General features: G+C 44.0%; 2 protein-coding genes across 2 annotated transcripts in view; both read right to left on the bottom strand.

The window, feature by feature from the left end:
- Nucleotides 1-21,385, bottom strand: part of LOC134295840 (uncharacterized) — a 50,593-nt gene that overhangs the window by 4,156 nt on the left and 25,052 nt on the right. The window contains exons 5-10 of the mRNA XM_062969299.1: nt 14,877-15,710; nt 13,512-13,617; nt 11,334-12,358; nt 3,862-4,398; nt 3,452-3,572; nt 813-2,181 (exon numbers count right to left, since the gene is read on the bottom strand). Coding sequence (XP_062825369.1) covers nt 813-2,181; nt 3,452-3,572; nt 3,862-4,398; nt 11,334-12,358; nt 13,512-13,617; nt 14,877-15,710 — 3,992 coding nt within the window. The remainder of the gene's footprint in view (nt 1-812; nt 2,182-3,451; nt 3,573-3,861; nt 4,399-11,333; nt 12,359-13,511; nt 13,618-14,876; nt 15,711-21,385) is intronic.
- LOC100566710 (zinc finger protein 397) lies at nt 9,971-20,397 on the bottom strand. The gene is made up of 3 exons (XM_016997711.2): nt 14,877-20,397; nt 13,512-13,617; nt 9,971-12,358 (listed from the first exon to the last, which is right to left on the bottom strand). Exons 1-3 carry the CDS (start codon nt 15,645-15,647, stop codon nt 11,292-11,294), a joined length of 1,944 nt encoding a protein of 647 aa, XP_016853200.2. The 5' UTR covers nt 15,648-20,397; the 3' UTR covers nt 9,971-11,291.

Consider the following 21,385-nt stretch of genomic DNA (forward strand, 5'->3'; position numbering starts at 1 on the left):
AGAATCGTAGAGTTGGAAGAGACCTCTCAGGCCATCCAGTTCAACCCCCTGCAAGAAGCAGGAAAATCTCATTCAAAACTCATTCAAAGCACTTTTGTGCTAGATTTGGAGACATAGCATTTTAATGTAGTACATTTAGCTGCATGACAATGCTAATAGCTGAGGTGAAGGGGTGTGCAGTACTTGGATTTTTGTTATTTTTAGAAAATGCAGTGGCCATAAGGTCCTGAGGTTCTCGGTTCCTCAGCTAAAGAACCAGATGCGCATTGCATGTGTCAAGGAGGGGAAGGAGTCATCTCTTCAATTAACAGCTTTATTGCCTTAACAATCTGCAACAGTTATGTATCAACATGCCAAACAATACTCAGCCTTGCCATGAGGCGGAGTGAGACAGTGGCCTCGGGTGGCAAATGCACATTCAGCCTCTTACCTTTTCCTCCCAACATTTTAATTGTTACCCTCTTCTTGTTGACAGAGGTTTGTGTGTGAGAAAGACACACACATACATACACAATCATCCTAGAGTCTCAGGTGAGGCAAAGGACCCAAATCCACCCTTAGGGTTGAAGTCAGATTCAGCTACCAGTCCAGGCAATGGATGGAGGAGAATGTATTTCCTTGTCTTTTGCCTCAAGCAGCAAAATATTTTGTGCTTGTCCTGTCAATAATATCACATCTTGTTTCTTAATATTTCCAAAAACTCTAGGTAGCATCTAAATGGGAACGTTGGCAAATAAATACCAAAGGAGATAGGTGAGAGAGAGGATTAAAATTGTTCATCCAACTGTTTTGAGCCATGTTGGGCACTGTGCTAGGCTTTCTCTCCACTGTGGATCCTCATGTGCGCCATAAGGTTTGAGCTTGAGCCAAAGCTTTTGCCGCAATTGATGCACAAGTAAGGTTTCTCCCCAGTGTGGATTCTCTGATGGCCAACAAGGTGGGATTTCTGGCTGAAACTTTTCCCGCAGTCGGAGCATCGGAAGGGCCTCACGCCCGTGTGGGTGCGCTCGTGAGTATTGAGGTTGGAGCTCACGCTGAAGCCTTTCCCGCAGTGCGAGCAAACGTACGGTTTTTCCCCCGTATGGGTCCTCTGGTGGCTGGTCAAGTGCTGCTTCTGACTGAAGCCCTTTCCGCACTCGGGGCATTTGTACGGTTTGTGCCCAGAATGGATCCTCTCATGTGCGATGAGGTCGGAGTTCATGCAGAAGCTTTTCCCACACACCAAACACTTGAATAGCTTCTCCCCGGTGTGGATTCTCTGGTGCCGATTGAGGTGGGACCTCCCGCTGAAGGTTTTCCCACAATCGGCGCACTTATACGGCTTCTCAATGGCGTGAATTCTCTGGTGTCCGTGAAGGTGTGAGCTCTGGCTAAAGACCTTCCCACACTCAAGGCATTTAAAGGGTTTCTCTCCGGTGTGGATCCTCCGGTGAGTGATAAGCTGCGAACTCTGGCAGAAGCTTCTCCCGCAATCGGCGCACCGGTAAGGCCTCTCCCCAGTATGGGACCTCTCGTGCCGAATGAGCTCAGAGCGGGTCCCAAAACTTTTCCCGCATCCCAAGCACTGGAATGGTTTCTCCCCCATGTGGTTCCTCAAGTGGCTGGTGAATGCAAAGGTGTGGCGGAAACACTTCCCACATTCCGAGCATTTGAAGATTTTCACCCCGGTGTGTGTTCTCAAATGCTGGATGAAGTCTGAGCCTGTGCGGAAACCTTTCCCACAGTGCAGACAGGAATATAACTTCTCTCCTACATGCATTCTTTCGTGCTCTATGAGGCCGGATTCAGAAGCGAAGGTTTTGGCACAAACCAAACACTTGTGGAGCTTTTCTCTGTCTTGGATTACCTCATCGGAAACAGAGCCAGCCGTCTGATGATAGGTCTCCTCATCTCCAGCCCATGGATTTTGTTCTTTGCTCTTAGGGACATCCTCTTCCATTCCACTTCCAAAGTCCTCATCACTTTCCAAGGAAGACACAGAAGTTTCCTCTTCATTATCAGGTTGGTTTGGTGCTTCTGTTTCAGGCTGGATGGTTGAAAATTCTCCATTTTCCGAGCACCAAGAAAGTCTTTTAGTAGATGGCAGCTGCGATCCAACTTGTCCTGGGATTGCCAGTTTCGACTTCTCCTCCGGCTCCAGCTCCTCTTCTGCTTCCTCACCAACTGGAGTCCATTCTGCACCTGGTGGAAATGAATTTATTTATTTATTTACAGTATTTATATTCCACCCTTCTCACCCCGAAGGGGACTCAGGGCAGATCACATTACACATATAAGGCAAACATTCAATGCCATAACATAAAACAGAGACAGAGACAGAGACAGACGCAGACACCGGGCTGGCCTCGAACTCATGACCTCTTGGTCAGAGTGATTTTTTTGCAGCTGGCTGCTAACCAGCCTGCGCCACAGACAAACCCCAATAGGAATGAGAGGGGTGAAGAAAGTCTAGACCAGGCATGAGCAAACTTTGGCTCTCCAGGTGTTTTGGACCTCAACTCCCACAATTTCTAACAGCCTAGAAGTTGAAGTTCAAAACACCTGGAGGGCCAAAGTTTGCCCATGCCTGGTCTAGCCTGTGGACCTCGTGTTACCCCAAGGTTAAATTATGAGACAGGGGTCATAGTGGCAGAAATAAGAAAGCCCGTAGACACAATAACCATAAAGGATTGCAGAAATTGGTTGCTCAGTGTTGGCAGGTTTTATTTCCTTTCCAGAACTGTGCAGTGGTAGCAAATGAAAACAAACAACACCTGCCAACACTGAGCAATGCCTCCAAACAACCTGTTCCTCCTCCTTCCAAGCTTAATATGTAATTTATTCATGTTTTCACATACAACCTGAACACATTGCCTGAAGGCAATTTTATGCACATTTGTTTCCATAACGTTATGCATGAAACAAGGTCTATGTACAATGAGCCTCTAGAGAGCAAAGGTGTCAACATACCAGCCACCTATATATGGACAATTTTGGAGTACAGCAGAATCTCACTTATCCAAGCTAAACAGGCCGGCAGAACCTTGGATAAGCAAATATCTTGGATAATAAGGAGGGATTAAGGAAAAACCTATTAAACATCAAGTTAGGTTGTGATTTTACAAATTAAGCACCAAAACATCATTTTATACAACAAATTTGACAAAAAAAGTAGTTCAATACGCAGTAATGTTATGTTGTAATTACTGTATTTACAAATTTAGCACCAAAATATCATGATATATTGAAAACATTGACTACAAAAATGCCTTGGATAATCCAGAATCTTGGATAAGCAAGTGTTGGATAAGTGAGACTCTACTGTGTGTGTGTGTGTGTGTTTGTGTATATATAGTGTCCTGAAGAGGGTATGGTTCATTTGAAGACACATACCTCTCCTATACACCTTCCACATAAATACACCCCAATAATTCTTAACCCTATAAGAATACAAACCCAAGAGAAGCCTCACCCACAATGACAGCACCTTCTGTGTCCTCCTCTTTCGGCTCTTTGTAAAATTTCTCCGGCTCGACATTCAAAGAGTCCTGTTCAGGTCTGGGGAGATGTACTGGTGCTTGATGGATCAGGATCTGAAAATAGGTGGTAGAATTCAAACAATAACGTTGGAGGATGCAAACTGCTACACTAGGCATGGGAAACTTGGTCCGTCCAGGTGTTTTGGACTTCAACTCCCACCATTCCTAACAGCCTCAGGCCCCTTCCTTTTCCCCCTCAGCCGCTTAAGCGGCTGAGGGGGAAAAGGAAAGGGCCTGAGGCTGTTAGGAATGGTGGGAGTTGAAGTCCAAAACCCCTGGATGGACCAAGTTTCCCATGCCTGTTCTCCAAAACCTACCAAGATGCAACCAGGGATGTCCTCACCTGCTTTTCTTGGCTCTCTGTGGCCTCTTGCTGCCTCAACACGAAATCCTCAGCCAGGGCCACCGCTTGGGAGCAAGTCTGCGGTCTGCTTTCCCTCGCCCGGCTCTGTATCTCCGGTGGAAGGATGGCCAGGAATTGCTCCAGGACCACCAGCTCTAGGATCGCCTCCTTGGAGCTCCTCTCCGGCTGCAGCCATTGCCGGCAGAGTTCCCAAAGGCGTTGGCAGGTCTCCCTGGGCTCGCCGACATCTCTGTAGTGGAAGACCCGGAAACGTTGTCGCCGGCGCTCTCTTTCCAGGGCAACGTCGTTCGTGGTTTCCTCCTCCACGGGCTCACCAAGACCTTGTCTGTTGTAAGGCTGCGGCGTGGCTCCACCAACGTCTGGACTGAGGCATCTCACCACCTTTAAGAGCTCTGGAGAACCCCAACAGTGGGCTGAACCCTCATTCGACTCCTGTTTTACTCGACGTGGTTGTGCCTCAAATGGGAAATGGAAAGCCTGTGTGGGTGGCACTCTCTGTTCACTAGCCATTTTGCCCTGCCGAGAGATCAAATAAAGGACCACGAGTAAAAGCACCATTGCAGACATGACTTGAATACAACAATCTGGAGGTGTCCATTCGTTGACATCTACAAATGAGGTGCCCATTATGTTGCTGAAGACTTTCATGGCCGGAATAACTGGGTTGCTGTGGGTTTTTCGGTCTGTATGGCTATGTTCCAGCAACATTATCTCCTGACGTTTCACCTGCATCTGTGGCTAGTTATTTCCTTAAACTGGCATATGTTGTTTTAGTTGATTATGTATTTTATATATTGATATATATGCATCTGTGTATGCCACTTTGAATCCCTCCCATGGAAAAAAGCAGCATAGAAATGAATAAATAATAATACAGTAGAGTCTTGCTTATCCAACCTCTGCTTATCCAACGTTCTGTATGATCCAGTGCAGTCTGCTTTTAGTACTCAATGTTTTTGTAGTCAATGTTTTCAATACATTGTGATATTTTGGTGCTAAATTCATAAATACAGTAATTACTTACTACATAACGTTACCATGTATTGAACTGCTTTTTCTGTCGATCTGTTGTAAAACATGATGTTTTGGTGCTTAATTTGTTAAATCATAATGTAATTCGATGTTTAATAGGCTTTTTTCTTAATCCCTCCTTATTATCCAACATTTTTGCTTATCCAATGTTCTGCCGGCCCGTTTATGTTGGATAAGTGAGACTCTACTGTATTTATTTATTTATTTATTTATTTATTTTTCAAACTTATATGCCGCCACTCCCCTAGGGGTCGGGGCGGCTTACAAGAACCGGCTAAAATCAACAATTTAAAAACATCTTAAAACATCTTTAAAACATCTTTAAAAAACATCTTAAAACATCGTAAAAGCACCTTTTAAAACATCTAACATACTGTATATGTATCTGTGCTGTTTTTAACTTTTGTACACCACTTGGAATCCCTCCCATGGAAAAAAGCAGCATAGAAATGAATAAATAATAATAATAATAATAATAATAATAATAATAATAATTAATATTATTATTATTATCATCTTCAGAGGTTCTGTTGGCAGTGAAGCAAGCAGAGTGTATATATATTTGTGGAATGTCCAGGGTGGGAGAAAGAATCCTTATCTGCTAAAGAAAGTGTGAATGTTGCAAATAGCTAGCTTGAATTATTATTTGAGTAGCTATGAAGTTAGCAAAGTGAGGGTATCTGCATAGAGGTTGCCTGGCTTTTGTTGCCTGGAGGTCTGCTGTAAATCAATCTTAAATGAATTTCATGTTCAGACGTGAATCCCATTCGTGAGACATTATGGACAAAATTATTGCAAATATTCTATTTAAAAATTTACCTATGTGTATATTTAAGGTGGATATCAATCATGATTGAATGTGGGTCCCATTTTTAAAAATAATTCCCATGATATACAGAGTGGGCCAAATGTCACAAAAGCACCTGCCATTTTAATAACTTTTTTGGGTTGAAATGAAAAATTTCATACATAACGTAATTTTTTGTGTATAATGTAAATGATGGTATGGTATTAGATTTTTTTTAAAATGCAGGAATTATTAAATAGCAAAACCCCTTTATGACTTTGTGGCCCACCCTGGGTATGCAAAAATTGCAAAATTTTGAAAATAATAAACCCCAAATTCCTTCTGATCCCAGGCATTGCAAATAAGGATGACTCTGCCTGTGCTAGAGCTTTGTGAATTTTCCTATCACTGCACACAATAGGGCTTACTTTGGAGGAAGCCCACCCAGAACCACCCTGCTAGCTACGGTATATACAACCTGGAAAAAAAGGAAATTTCCAAATATAAAGAGAAAAGCCAACCTGAATGGAGACTCCTGAGGAATGCAAAGAACCAGCTCCACATCACAAGGTCTCAGACCACATTTTGCAATTCTTAGGCTGTTATTATTTGCATCCATAAAAAGAAAAGGGGGGATTTCTGCCTTGCCAACCCACTGCAATGGTCAGGAACCCATAGCCAGCTGGAGACGCCTCTTTCCCCCTCCTTTCTTTCCATATTCCTGGGCTTCTCTAGGAATCCAGCCTCTGATATTTAACCCTTTTTCCCCCTGTTGCAAAGCCATTAACAGGGAACCCAGAGCATGCAAGGATGCTCGCCCAGCAGAGAGGCACCTAAAGCAGATTCATTTAATTCTATATAATAATTTTAAAATAAAATCTACATTTGTTGCTGGCCAACCTTGGCCAGATTTGTCCAGAGGATGAGCTTTGTCTTTGCCTTCTTCCTCTGAGGCTGAGAGAGTGTGACCTGGCCTCGTTAGGCAGTCTTGGACAACAGTGGCTCCCAAAGTGGTCCATTTAAGGTGGAATCAGGTGTCAAACACGGATGTGTTATTAGTAAAGGTAAGGGTTTCCCCTGACATTAAGTCTAGTAGTGTCCGGCTCTGGGAGTTGGTGCTCATCTCCATTTTAAGCCGAAGTTGTCCATAGATACCTCCTGAGTCATGTGGCCGGCATGACTGCATGGAGTGACGTTACCTTCCCGCCGGAGCAGTACCTATTGATCTACTCACATTTGCATGTTTTCGAACTGCTAGGTTGGCAGGAGCTGGGGCTAACAGCGGGCGCTCACTCCTCTTACCGGATTTGAACCCGGCACCTTTTGGTCTGCAAATTCAGCAGCTCAGCGTTTTAACACACTGTGCCACCAGGGGCTCCGTTGTGATGTAACATGTAATTAATAATAATAATAACTTTATTTTTATACCAGCTGATGGAGCAGAATAAAATGTGTCAGACATTGTGATTGTCACTGGGGGGGGCTGTAAAGAAGCGTGAATTTTATTTACAGATACCATGTTTAACTGTGTTTTAAAAAGGGTTAATATTTCAGTTACTCTGCACCAGAGGCTGGTTGCCAGGGAGAAGGGAACGGAGCCAACTGGGTTAGCTGAAGAGAGAGCAGAATTTGGAGGGAAAGTCAGTCAGTCTGTAATCAGGGGAATTACAGAGAAGATTGATCCTGGTTGAAGGGATCAAGGGAGACTCAATTGGTCATTTTGAGTCAGTCAGAGTCTGTGGTCAGCGAACCACAGGGAAGTCTGATTCTCAGTTGGAGAATCAGGGAGACTCAAAGGTTTAAATTTTGAGTCAATTTAAAATAAGTTTGGTGACTTATTTTAGGTAGTCTGGGCTCTGTTGAAGCTCAGGGAAGGCTGATCCTAAGTTAGGGGATCAGGGATAAAATAAGTTTGGTGACTTATTTTAACGTAGTCTGCCTCCTGACTAGGAACAGATATTCTGTGATTGAAGTGGAATTTTAGGAAGTTTGAAACACCTCATTCTGTTATTGCAATTGTTAAGGAAAGTGCCTCTAAGTGAGGATTGTATCCATTAAGCTTGTGCCTGAATAAACTTGTTGTTCTCTCAAACATCTCAGTCTCTGTCATACATACACACATCAAGAATAAACAAGAAGAAAGAAGAAAAAATAAAAGTCTCCTCTCTAAGTAGCTAGTGGCTACGTATTCCTATAGTGGTGGCAAGAGATGATGATCCCCTTGACATCTGGTGGCCGCATTATAAACATCTTTACCTCTGGTGGCAGCATAAGTAAACATCTTTAATAAGTTGGGGCCGGGCTGTGGCGCAGCTGGCTAGTAACCAGCTGCTATAAATCACTACTGACCAAGAGATCAGGAGTTCGAAGCCCGGGTCGGGTTAAGCCTCGGACCATTAAAAAAAATAGCCCTTGCTGTTGACCTAGCAGCCCCGAAAGACAGTTGCATCTGTCAAGTAGGGAAAATTTAGGTACGCTTTATGCGGAATGCTAATTTAACTAATCTACAACACCATAAAACTGATCACGAGGAAAAGAATGAGGAAGAACAGCCACCAATGGACAGTGAAGCAACAGCTCCCCCTGTGGCCGGAATCGTGAAGCTGGAAAGATGTTAAAAAATGTGTCTGTCTAAAACTGAATGTTGTTTGTCTGTTGGCATTGAATGTTGGCCATATATGTGTTCATTGTAATCCGCCCTGAGTCCCCTTTGGGGTGAGAAGGGCGGAATATAAATACTGTAAATAAATAAATAAATAAGTGGTGGCAGAGGATATAAAATGTATATAATATTAATAAAAAAAACAACCTCTACCTCCACATCTTTACAATTGGTGGCAGCGGTGGGATCTAAAAGGTTTTCCCCCCTGCCTGAAAGAGCCTCAGTCCTGCCTGAGTTCTTTACAATTGGTGGCAGCGGTGGGATTTCAAAGGATTCCCCCCTGCCTGAGTTCTTGAGGCTTGATTATTCAAAATTGGAAAAGCAAAATATTTAGATTTTTCCTAAAGGCTTACCTAATCTCCCCGGGTGAATTCCAGAGCCAAGAAGCCACCACCGAGAAGCCCTTCTCTCTCATTCCCACAAGCTGTGCTTGTGACGGAGGCGGGAGCGAGAGGAGGACCTCCCCCAAAGATTGAAGAGCTCCCACAGGTTCATAGTGCGAAATGCAGCCACGGAAGTAGGCGGGTCCTGAACCATTCAGGGCTTTGTAGATGATAACCTGCACCTTGAATAACAATAATTCTCAGATCTTTCCTTTTCACAGAGGACATTTCTAAGACACAAGCAAACATTACTTCACAACCTCTGAGGATGCCTGCCATAGATGTGGGCAAAACGTCAGGAGAGAATACTTCTGGAACATGGCCATACAGCCTGGAAAACACACAACAACCCATTGCAAAGCGGGAAACAAATAAAGTTGCCTCGTTTATTTCAAAACGATTGTTTATTCCTGTGCAAACATATCACATCTGCAAAAGTTAAAGTAATGAATATGGAGGACCAACAGTAGTCCGGAAACGAGCAAAACTAATTTTATAGTTCAATGGGAGAAGATGAAGTTCAAAACAAATGCAACGAAACAGCTCAGTTTTTTTTAGAGGCAAAAATATTTCAGTGTTTTGTGTTGTAGTCCTGTATGCACCCCCTTGGAAGTAATTCGCCCTGATCTTACTTTGTGGGCAATAGGCAGAATATTCCTGGCAGAGAAAGAACAAACTCCTTCTTATCCAAACTGCAGTGGCTTGACAACAAATGGCCAGAAAAGCTGGTTAGATAGAAAATGCATTTATTTATTTATTTCGTGTCAAAAGCATTGCATAATAAATAAGTTTAAAAGTGAAAATGTTGGATAGAAAAGCATTGGCAGTAATTCTATTATATAAAATGCAGTTCTAATGGACATGTGGTCACACACCTGCAGAATGATTACATGGGTATTAACTAATGTATTAGGTATTCCCTGATGTATTGCCTAAGGGACATGATGAAAAAGATGAATCATGACCATGTGACATACATGAGAAAGGGTTGCATGATTCATTTGTCCCTGGCTGATGACGGGACAGCAGACGGGTATAAAAAAGGCAGGAAATGCTGGTTCTTTCTCTTGCCGACATCTCTTGCTGAACTCTCTTGCCATACATCATGACTATATCACTGTATATGCCATTGACTGATTACAGATTGGGGGATCCCGATCTGTGTGTATATCTGTGACACCCCTGGCTGCGAGAGCACTGGAAACCAATACACTGAGGCCAATAAACAATCTAATATCTTTATTAAAGAATTGAAGAAATAAAACAAAAACAAGCAGAAGATAAAGTTCATCAATAGACCTTTTAGGAAAGGTCAAATATAGTCCAATAATATATTGTCCAATGTCCAATATTAGAGTTTAAAGTTTGAAATCCAAAAAACCGAAACACACTCAAACTTCCAAGCAGTTTGAGTGGGGAAAAGTCCATGTCTTTTGCTAGAGTTCCAAAGCAAGTCCAAGGCAAGGAATTGATGACAAAACTGGATTCACGGGACAACAAGGCAAGGAAACACGGCTAGGCAAGGCACGGCTAGGCTGGAAGGTAGTGGATCCAAACGTGGTCCACACTTGGCTGGAAGTGAAGTTAATCCTTCAACTGACACGTTGACTCCGCGCTGGCTAGCCAGCGCACAGAACTTTTAAGGAACTTCAAATCTTTCCACAGAGCAGGTGTCCAAATGCTCTTTTCCCAAGGGAAAAGAGCTAAAACAACATCTTCAACCAGATGCGATCCTCCCTGAGAATTCTCAGGGGAAAACAGGTTAATCAGCAGATTCTCTAGCTGCTAATCGCGCGCTCCTTCTCCTGCCAGCATTCTCAAACCTACTAGTTTCCCAAAACATCCGTCTATCAAAGGGAGGGGAACTGGTGGGAGAAGCCTCCGTTTCTGGTCGCGGCCGCCGGGCGATCGGCGGCCGCGACCAGGAAGTAAGGGCCAAATGGGCTATCTGTGCTGTGCGCACGGGCACAGCACAGATAGCCCATTTGGCCCTTACTTCCTGGTTTGTTGACTAAGGGCAAAATGGCCTATCTGGCAGTGCGCATGCGCACAGCACAGATAGCCCATTTGGCCCTTACTTCCTGGTCGCGGCCGCCGGGCGATCGGCGGCCGCGACCAGGAAGTAAGGGCCAACTGGCCTATCTGTGCTGTGCGCATGCGCACAGCACAGATATGCCATTTTGCCCTTAGTTTGTCAACTAAGGGCAAAATGGCATATCTGTTTTCAGCGGTTTGGCGCGGGCGCGGGGATTGAAGCCCCGCGCGGCCGCGCCAACACCGGAGGCGTCGGTGGCGCTACGGGCCGCTGTCGACGCCTCGACAGCGCCCCTAGCAGCCAGCGCCCGAGGCGGCCGCGTCAGCGGCCTCGTATAATCAACCGACCCTGTCTATGGTTTGCGTAATCATCATCCAGGCCTCAAACTGGTTCCAGGATTTCCTATGGTACATAATAATCTGCCCAGCAAAAACACTTTCTTCAACATTAAATGGTCAATAGCTAGAACCACAGAGTGGATAATTTTCAGCCCTCCTTCTCCATTATTTCCTAACTTCCCATTTGCTCCCATGTAGAGTTGTTGCTCCCCACCGTTTCCTCGTTTTTCTCTCCCTTGTGGCTCGTAAAATGCCTGTGAAGTTCAGATTTGGACCTGAAGTTTTTGCCGCAGTCCATACAGAGGAATGGCTTCACGCCTGTGTGGATCCTTTGGTGTGAAACAAGGCTCCAGTTCCGGTTAAAGCTCTTCCCGCAATCGGCGCAGACGTAGGGCTTCTCTCCCGTGTGGATCTTCTGGTGTCTGGCGAGGCCGGTGCTATCACAGAAGCGTTTTCCGCAGATGGGACACGTGTACGGGTTGATCCCAGCGTGGACTTGCTGATGCCGGATGAGCCTCATGTTGGAGTAGAAGCTCTTCCCGCACTCGGCGCACGCAAAGGGCTTCACCCCCGCGTGGGTTTTCCGGTGTGTGATGAGGTTGGCATTCCAGCGGAAGCCTTTCCCGCATTCGGAGCACACATACGGCGTCTCTCCCGCCTCCCCGCTGTGGACAATGGAGTGTCTGATCAAGTGCGACTTCACACGGAAACTTTTCTCACACTCCGGGCACTGATAGGCTTTCTCTCCGGTGTGGATTCTCTGGTGAATGGTGAGGCCGGACCTTTGGCGGAAACACTTGCCGCAATCCGGACACCTGTACGGCTTCTCTCCGGTGTGGATCCTCTGGTGCCGGACGAGGCTGGTGCTGTAATTGAAACTCTTTCCACAGTCCAAGCATTGATAGGGCAGGCCCCCAGTGTGGCTCACCTGGAATTCAATAATCTCTGAATTGTCCAGGAAATGGCCATCGTCCACCGTGTCAACGGCCTCTCTCTTGACTACATGGGTTCCTTGTTGACTTGCAATATGAATGGGCTCACCACCATTGCAAGGGATGCCTCTTTCCACCTTCCCGCCCAGGGAAGAAGTCTGATGCTCCCTGGGCACCTGACAAGCTTGATGCTCTTCTCTGTGCTTCTTATGCTTGGAACTTTCTTCTTCCATGCTGTTCATCTTTACCTGGATTGCCTTTTCTCCTTCTGGCTGGTTCCTGTCACCTGAACCCGTCACACCTTGACCTGAAGAAGGGAACATTGAGAAAAAGATCAATAGTTTGAACCAAGTATGGGCAAACCTTGTCCCTCCAGATGTTTTGGACTTTGGAATTGTGGGAGTTGAAGTCCAAAATACCTCGAGGGATGAAGTTTGCTCATGTCTAGTATCTATGGTAATCGAGCAATGAGAGAGAATCTGACTGGTTAATGTAGTATTGCCACTTGGGAAAAAAAACCCCTCATAGAATCAGAAATCTTTGATCTATGTCTACTGTATTTTCTGGCGTATAAGACTACTTTTTAACCCAGGAAAATCTTCTCAAAAGTCGGGGGTCATGTTATATTTTGGGTGTCGTCTTATATTATAGGGCGAGTGCTGAAATTTCCGAGCTGGATTGGAGAATCTGCGGTTGCTGCCTATGGTGGGGGGAGCTCAAAAACAGACGCATCTCCACTGTATGCGGCGACCATATGAAAGCATCAAGGGCGGTGCTGTACAAGTACGGTAGAAGAAAATCCTCACCAGGATTCGTGGGAAGAAGTGACTTAATGCGGTCCTGATTACGAGGGGAGAGGGCGCCTGACAGGGAAGGTGTAAGCAAAGGGTGGAGACAGCCACAGGTGCTCAGGACGCCCAGGGTATGGGGAAAAAATGATAGAGAGACGCTGTGCCCAGAAAAACATGCCTCTTTCACCCGTCTGGCCCACCCTTGTATCCTATTACCGTACCTCCTTCTCTGCGTGTTTGTGCTACTGCTCTGATAGTCTTGGAGACAGGGAAGGCTGGGCAGGCAGGGAGACATTTTTCCTGCTAAGTACTTGCATGTCATAAGTACTTGCATGTCATAAGTATTTGAATTAAAATTACCATTTTGAAATCAAATTGGATTTTAATTTTTTTTTATTTGGTGTGCATTGGAGGAGGGGTAGTCTTATACGGTGAGTATATCCCAGGTAGTCTTATATGGTGAGTATATCCCCAAACTCTATATTTTAACTGGAAAAGTTGGGGGGGGGGTTGTCTTATACGCCAGAAAATACAGTATATTTTTGTTCCTGGGACAAAAACTTATATACTTCTCCTCCATCAGAAAATTCTAGTTAGCCTCTAGCACAGCCTTAGACAAAATAAAGACTCATTTCTCATCAATGTATCCAGAAGACAAAAAATCCTCACTCTGGGAGCTGCTACTATCCCCCGTCTGGAAGACTTGATTTTGCTCATAGTCCGATGGAATTTCTTCAGCCACAGAGACATTCAGAGATCCCTGTTTTACCATCACCTGAAACAGAAATGAAAACCTTGTTAGACCTAGGAGGACAGGAAAAGGAAAGGAGATTCAGTATTGAATATATCACCAATTCCAGGAGTTTGAGTGAGAACCTCAAAAGTCTGTCTTGATTGTTTTGGACAACCTCTGAGGATGCTTGCCATAGATGTGGGCAAAATGTCAGGAGAGAATGCTTATGGAACATGGCCATACAGCCCAGAAAACTCACAGCAACCCAATAGTTTCAATAGTTAAGAAGGAAAATCAACATCTGTCTGGAAAATGATGGAGTCAATAAGTTTTAGCAGGATAACAAGTCAGTTATTTACAACTTCAACAACAGCAGATTCACTGTTTCGTGGTTTTTCAATAAACTCTAAAAGACTATTATAAATCATAAAAAATTACAATTTACAGCCTAAGGAAGAGAGGAAGGAGAAGCCAAAGGGAGAGAAAAGGAGCCCAAGCGGCAATGGGAGGAGAAGAAGGCAATTTATCAACACACGATTGGTTGATAAAGACTTAAAATAGTGTATAACTACTAAAATAATGTATAAATATTAAAATAAATATAGCGTCCCTACTTTGCGGATTTTCACTTATTGTGGGTGGTCCTGGAACGTAACCTCCGCAATAAGTGAGGAAGCACTGTATATTGTCTGTGTGTCTACTTTTTTTTCTCTGTAAAGTGCCTGATATACCTGTCTCACTGAAAATGGAATAAAATAACATTTCTAAGGTTCAAAAAGTATTCATGACAGAAGCATATCTAGAAGGGACCAATTTATTTATTTGCAGTATTTATATTCCGCCCTTCTCACCCCGAAGGGGACTCAGGGCGGATCACATTATATACATATAGGGCAAACATTCAATGCCCATAAACACATAGAACAGAGACAGACAGACCGATGCAGAGGCAATTTAACCTTCTCCTGAGGGGATGTTCGATTCTGGCCACAGGGGGGAGCAGCTGCTTCATAATCCATTCTGACCGCACTTCCTCATTCCAACGTCGTAAATTAGTTAAATTTGCCTCCCCAACTTTTTATAAGTGGTACCTTATCTCCTACTTGATAGATGCAACTATCTTTCGGGTTGCTAGGTCAGCAACGAGCAGGGGCTACGTTTTATTTTTAATTGACGGGCGCTCACTCTGCCATGGGCTGGCCTTGAACTCATTTATTATTTATTTATTGCAGTAGGCTGCTCACCAGCCTGCGCCACAGCCCGGCCCAATGGGAGATTCGGTATGAGATCAGTGAACTGACCTGTTGTTTTGGCCTCTCGGCCTCGTCTCGTCTGGCTATGAAATCCTCGGCCAGGGCCACCGCCTGGGCACAGCTCCCTGGCCCCCGTTCCCGCACCCAGCTCCGCATCTCCGCAGGCAAAACGGCCAGGAACTGCTCCAAAACCACGTCTCCCAGGATCTGCTCCTTGGTTTGCTGCTTGGCCTTCAACCACCGGAAGCAGAGCTCCTGGAGCCGGCCATAAACCATCCTGGGACCCGTGGCTTCCTGGTAGCAGAAGCCCCTGAAATCCTGGCGCTGCTGCTCCCTCCTCATGGTGTTCGTCCACAAGACGGCTGCCTTCACCTTCCCATAGTCCTCTCTGTCTGCAACGTCCATGCTCTCGAAGGCCATCCTGGTGTCTCCTTGGAGGGCTGGCAGGAGCCAAGGCACCCACTCCGCCTTTGGCCACCGACAGGCCTTGGCCACTTGCTCAAAAGAGGCCAGGAACGCCTTGGCATCATTCCATGTTGCCAACTCTTCCGACAACTGTGGGTTTTCTGGTTCTGGCAGAGGCATCTCTGTTGTCGGCAATAACACCTCCCACTGGCCATCCCAGTGTTCAAGCAACTCCTGGCCTGTTTCTGGCTTAAGATGCTCTCCTCCTAGGGATGTCCTTCTACGTCCAGCATATGAAGCTTTTCTGTCTTCTCCCCATATTTCACTCAGGGTGGTTCTTTGCAGTTGTTCCTCCTCCCTTTTGATTCCTCGCTTCTCTTTTTCTTGGAAAGGGAAGCCAACAATGGTCTCCATCCCCTTGTCTTGGCACAACGACACCTCCCCAAGGGCGTTGCCTTCTTCTTTTCCCCCCTGATCCTAGATTTGTTTAATACAAATCGCAAATGTTCAAATTTCTTTTTACTCTTCCTTCTGAACAGATAGCCTCCCAACTGTTGAGTCAACAATCATTCTCCAGTTTATTGGGGGTATCTAGCTAAAAAGGTCCATGGAAGACAACAGCCCAGGTGGATTGACAACACTGGATTCTCCTTGAAGGAAAAGGAAATAAGCAGAAATTAGAACAACAGACCAGCACCTTGGTTCATTTAGCCAACTTTCCATCTCCCACCTCCTCAAAGTCCCAACTGTAAGACTCTGGAAGTTCTTGGAGTTGAAATCAAGCTCACAACAACAATTCGCTGAAGGCAACTGATTTATTTCCATCTTTCCACAATCACTAAATAACAGTTCTAAAGATTTCCCGCTCAAAACAACCTGTAATATTACAACCCGACTCCTATCTGCCCTCAAGTGGCCAAACACTGTGCCCAAAGGATTGTTGTGTGTTTTCCGGGCTGTATGGCCATGTTCCAGAAGTATTCTCTCCTAATGTTTTGCCCACATCTATGGCAGGATGCCTGCCATAGATGTGGGCAAAACGTCAGGAGAGAATACTTCTGGAACATGGCCATAAAGCCTGGAAAACACATAACAACCCTGTGATTCAGGCCATGAAAACCTTCAACAACACACCGTGCCCACAGTCTGTTAACTGCAATTCCTAATTCTCTCATAAAACCAATGTCTACCCTTTACCCAGCCTCCCTTACCCCCTTACTCCACCTTCTTTATGCCAGAGAACCGAAGCAGCCAGTCCCAGGCTGCTACGGTGATCCTGACACCCAACTGAGTATTGGAGGTCCAACTCTTATTAATTGAACGTCATATATCAGTAGGCAGTATTCTCCTTCCAACATGACACTTTAATTGGAAACTCACTATTGCATTTAATAGGTATTTCTGTGAAAACTCATTGCAAAGAGACTCAACTTACATTCTTTACAGTCACATGGCACTTCACGTTCTGCTTGCTGTGAGCTGAATGCTCAACCTTAAGTATTCTGTTTGCTTATTTCTGGATATCTACTGTATTTTTGTTTGGGTAATTTTACACAGAGAAAATCATAACACAACTGTCCATCCAGAAGTCCCTAATTTAAATTTCACTTTTTTCAACAGATATATCTTGGGAGTGTTTGGCGATTCATAAGGTATCAGCCTCAGGTCCCTCACCAGCAATATGGGGTGGTGGAATAGTAACATAATAGGAGACCCAGTGCTGCAGATAAAAGCGGATTTTATTGAAATGAAGGACTTTGGGCCCACAAATATCATAAGGCCACACTGGAGGACCTAGAAAATGCCATAATTTGTCAGATGTGGATAAATGAACCCAGACATGCTGATTAGGGATGGTCGGAGTTGCGGTAAGAGATCTGGAGACTCAAATGATGAGCCTTGTAGTCAAACACGTGGTGTATCTATACCAGGCATGGGCAAACTTCAGGTGTTTTGGACTCCAATTCCCACCATTCCTAACAGCCTTAGGCACTTTCCTTTTCCCCCTCAGTCGCTTAAGCGGAAAGGGCCTGAGGCTGTTAGGAATGGTGGGAGTTGGAGTCCAAAACACCAGAAGGGCCGAAGTTGGCCCATGCCTAATCTATATAGTAGAACTAATGTGGTTTCACATCACTTTAACTGCCATGACACAATACTACAGAATCCTGGGAGACATAGTTTGGTGAGGCACCAGCACTCTTTGGCTGAGAAGATGATACTGTACAGGGCAGACAGCTCCCATGATTAAACACATATAACAAATCCAATAATAATGCACACATTAGCAACTAAAAAGTGCGAGTCAGTGTGTAGTGGTTTGAGAATTGGGCTAAGACTCTGGAGACCAGGATAATGGCAAATCGCAACAAAAGGGTCAGATAAGTCGGAGTTACAGCATACGTCAAGCACCCCGTAATTCCGAAATTCCAAAAACCCTTCAAAATCCAAATTCATCCTCACTGGTGGCTGAGATAGCGACGCCTTTGCTTTCTGGCGGTTTAATGTGTTATGGTTTTCTTATGTGTTAGGGAAAACTACCCGAACAATAATACAGCAGAGCATCCAAAAATAAGGAAACAGCACACTTATGGTTTGAGCATTCAGCTCACAGCAAAGTGTGAATTGCCGTTGGATGGAGTTGTAAAGAATGTAGAGCTTAGGAGGCAAACATGCAGAGTTCTGCCTTTTAAAATCAAAGAAAGGTTTACAGTAGAATCTCACTTATCCAACCTTCACTTATCCAACGTTCTGTATCAGATCCTTTGATTTGGTTTCTTATTTCAACATAATAATAATAATCATCATCTATCTATATATATAAAAGAGTGATGGCATCACGGCAATTCACAAAACAACAAAAGTACAGGCCCCCTAACCTCAAAATTTGACAACACAACCCATCATCCACGCCTCAAGGTTGATACAACAAAAAGAAAAGAAAAATAAAGTCCTAATTAGAGGGAGAGCAATAATTTTTTTATCCAATTGCTGCCAGTTTAGAGGGCTAATCTCTGCCCACTTGGTTGCCTAGCAACCAAGGGACAGCCAGGTTTCAGTTAGGGGACAGGCAGATTTAGGCCTCACTTAGACTTCTTCCACAGATTATCTAATTTGCACTGGATTATATGGCAGTGTAGACTCAAGGCCCTTCCACACAGCTATATAACCCATTTATAATCTTATATTATCTGCTTTGCACTGGATTATCTTGACTCCACACTACCATATAATCCACTTCAGTGTGCATTTTATACAGCTGTGAAGAAGGAGCCTCATATAATCCAGTTCTGAGCAGATAATATAAGATTAGAAATATACAGTAGAGTCTCACTTATCCAACGTAAACAGGCTGGCAGGATAAGTGAATATGTTGGATAATAAGAAGGGATTCAGGAAAGGCCAATTAAACATCAAATTAGGTAATCGTTATACAAATTAAGCACAAAAACATCATATTATACAACAAATTTGACAGAAAAAGTAGTTCCATGCGCAGTAATGCTATGTAGTATTTACAGTAGAGTCTCACTTATCCAACGTTCTGGATTATCCAACGCATTTTTGTAGTCAATGCTTTCAATATATCATGATATTTTGGTGCTAAATTCATAAATACAGTAATTACTATATAGCATTACTGTGTACTGAACTACTTTTTCTGACAAATTTGTTGTCTAACATGATGTTTTGGTGCTTAATTGGTAAAATCATTACTTAATTTGATGTTTAATAGGGTTATCCTTAATTCCTCATTATCCAACATACTCGCTTATCCAACGTTCTGACCTTGGAGGAGTCTACGGACAACGCCGGCTCTTCGGCTTAGAAATGGAGATGAGCACCAACCTCCAGAGTAAGACACGACTGGACTTAATCTCTGGGGAAAACCTTTACCCTTGACCTTAACTACCACCAATTCCTCAATACTTTATTTCCCATACCACCAGACTTCGCCACAGCAACGCGTGGCCGGGCACAGCTAGTATAAATAAAAATGTAATGTCCGTTTGTGAGGACCTCATATCTCCCAAGCTCCAAGGTCATGTGGGATGACTGCATGGAGTGGTGTTCCCTTCCCACCAGAGCAGTACCTATTGATGCACTCACATTTGTATGTTTTCGAACTTCTAGGTTGGCAGAAGCTGGGGCTAACAGTGGGGGCTCTCTCCGCTCCCCCAATTCAAACCTGCAGCCTTTCGGTCCAGATGTTCAGCAGGTCAGCACTTTAACACGCTGCGCCATCAGGGGATATTATTTCCTAAAGCTTGTGAATATACAATATTTCTGATTGTTGTTTTTTTTTGTCTGTTGGAGGCAAGTATGAATGCTGCAATTAGGAAAAATGATTAGGCCCTTCCTCACAGCTGTATAAAATGCACACTGAAGTGGATTATATGGTAGTGTGGAGTGAAGATAATCCAGTGCAAAGCAGATAATATAAGATTATAAATGGGTTACATAGCTGTGTGGAAGGACCTTGAGTCTACACTGCCATATAATCCAGTGCAAATTAGATAATCTGTGGAAGAGGCCTAAGTGAGGCCTAAATCTGCCTGTCCCCTAACTGAACCCTGGCTGTCCCTTGGCTGAGTGGGTTGCTAGGAGACTAAGTGGGCAGAGATTAGCCCTCTAAACTGGCAGCAATTGGATAAAAAGCCTCATTATAATTATAATTCTATTCTGAATGTTATTAGGTTCCTTTCACTGGGATATTTTAATCAAATGATTTTATCTTATACTGCTGCTATAGTCCCCCCACCTTTGAAGTTGACTGAATTGCATTGGTGGTTGTTTGATATTATTACTATTGATATTATTACTGTTGTATAAATCTTTGTTTTAACTTGTTTTATCATCTTCTTGTGTTTTAAACTGTGTGTATTGTTAATGTATTTGCGCTGTTACTTTTGTAACATTGTGAACCGCCCCGAGTCCCCACGGGGAGATGATGGCGGGGTATAAATAAAGTTTTATTTTTATTATTATTATTGCTCTCCCTCTAATTAGGACTTTATTTTTCTTTTCTTTTTGTTGTATCAACCTAGAGGCGTGGATGATGGGTTGTGTTGTCAAATTTCGAGGTTGGGGGGCCTGTAGTTTTGTTGTTTTGTCCGGTGCCCTGATTCCATCACTCTTTTATCTATATATATAAAAGGGTAATGAAATTTCGGCCTAGGACAAAACAACAAAACTGCACATCCCAGAAACACTAAACTTGGCAGCACAACCCCTCATCCATGCCTCTACATTCATGTAACAAAAAGAAAAGAAAAATAAAGTCCTAATTAGAGGGAGAGGAATAATTGCTTTTATTCCAATTGCTGCCAGTTAGAAGGCTAAGCTCCACCCACTTGGTCTCTTAGCAACCCACTCAGCCCAGGGGACAGGCAGAGTTAGGCCTCACTTAGGCCTCTTCCACACTGCCTATAAAATGCAAATAATCTGATTTTAACTGGATTATATGGCAGTGTAGACTCAAGGCTCTTCCACGCAGCTATATAACCCATTTATAATGGACTTAATGTCAGAGGAAAAGCTTTACCCTTGACCTTAACTACCACCAATTCCTCAATACTTTATTTCCCATACCACCATACTTCACCACAGCAACACGTGGCCGGGCACAGCTAGTGGGTTATATAGCTGTGTGGAAGAGCCTTGAGTCTACACTGCCATATAATCCAGTTAAAATCAGATAATCTACATTTTATAGGCAGTGTGGAAGACGCCTAAGTGAGGCCTAACTCTGCCTGTCCCCTGGGCTGAGTGGGTTGCTAGGAGACCAAGTGGGCGGAGCTTAGCTTTCTAACTGGCAGCAATTGGATAAAAACAATTATTCCTCTCCCTCTAATTAGAACTTAATTTTCTTTTCTTTTTGTTGTATGAACATAGAGGCATGGGTGAGGGGTTGTGCTGCCAAGTTTAGTGTTTCTGGGATGTGTAGTTTTGTTGTTTTGTCCTAGGCTGAAATTTCATTACCCTTTTATATATATAGATTTATAATGGACTTAATGTCAGAGGAAAAGCTTTACCCTTGACCTTAACTACCACCAATTCCTCAATACTTTATTTCCCATACCACCATACTTCGCCACAGCAACGCATGGCCGGGCACAGCTAGTATATATATAAGATAAGATAAGCGAGACTCT

This window comes from Anolis carolinensis, chromosome 2, assembly GCF_035594765.1.
Source record: "Anolis carolinensis isolate JA03-04 chromosome 2, rAnoCar3.1.pri, whole genome shotgun sequence".
NCBI classification, from domain to species: Eukaryota; Metazoa; Chordata; class Lepidosauria; order Squamata; family Dactyloidae; genus Anolis; species Anolis carolinensis.